The sequence below is a fragment of the Chaetura pelagica genome, unplaced genomic scaffold (assembly GCF_000747805.2).
Source record: "Chaetura pelagica isolate M959 unplaced genomic scaffold, ChaPel_1.0 scaffold1037, whole genome shotgun sequence".
NCBI lineage: Eukaryota > Metazoa > Chordata > Aves > Apodiformes > Apodidae > Chaetura > Chaetura pelagica.
Genome location: NW_009953928.1, coordinates 441,377 through 441,629, shown reverse-complemented (window position 1 = coordinate 441,629; position 253 = coordinate 441,377). Strand labels below are relative to the sequence as shown.

Sequence of the window (253 nt, the reverse complement as noted above, 5' to 3'; positions counted from 1 at the left end):
CCTCCCCCCCCTCCCCCGGCCGGGCCCCGGCAGGAGGACAAAGACAGCATCAAATACCAAGTGTCGCTGTCGGAGGGGATGAAGATGGAGAGCGCCAGCCCGCTTAGAAGCAGCCTGACCAGCATGGGGGCCCAGCCCTCCACCCACCACCCCATACCCACCTACCCCTCTTACGTGCCGGCCGCCCACGACTACAGCAGCAGCCTCTTCCACCCCGGCAGCTTCCCGGGGGGGCCCGCGTCCCGCCTCACCC

At 69.6% G+C, this 253-nt stretch overlaps 1 protein-coding gene across 1 annotated transcript in view; it reads left to right on the top strand.

Annotated features, from left to right (window-relative positions):
* Window positions 1-253, top strand: part of GATA2 (GATA binding protein 2) — a gene marked incomplete at its 5' end in the record, with an annotated part of 18,464 nt that overhangs the window by 1,221 nt on the left and 16,990 nt on the right. Inside the window, one exon of the mRNA XM_010001604.1 lies at window positions 1-239. This exon is cut by the window's left edge and continues 16 nt beyond it. Within this exon, the coding sequence (XP_009999906.1) occupies window positions 1-239 (239 nt within the window). The remainder of the gene's footprint in view (window positions 240-253) is intronic.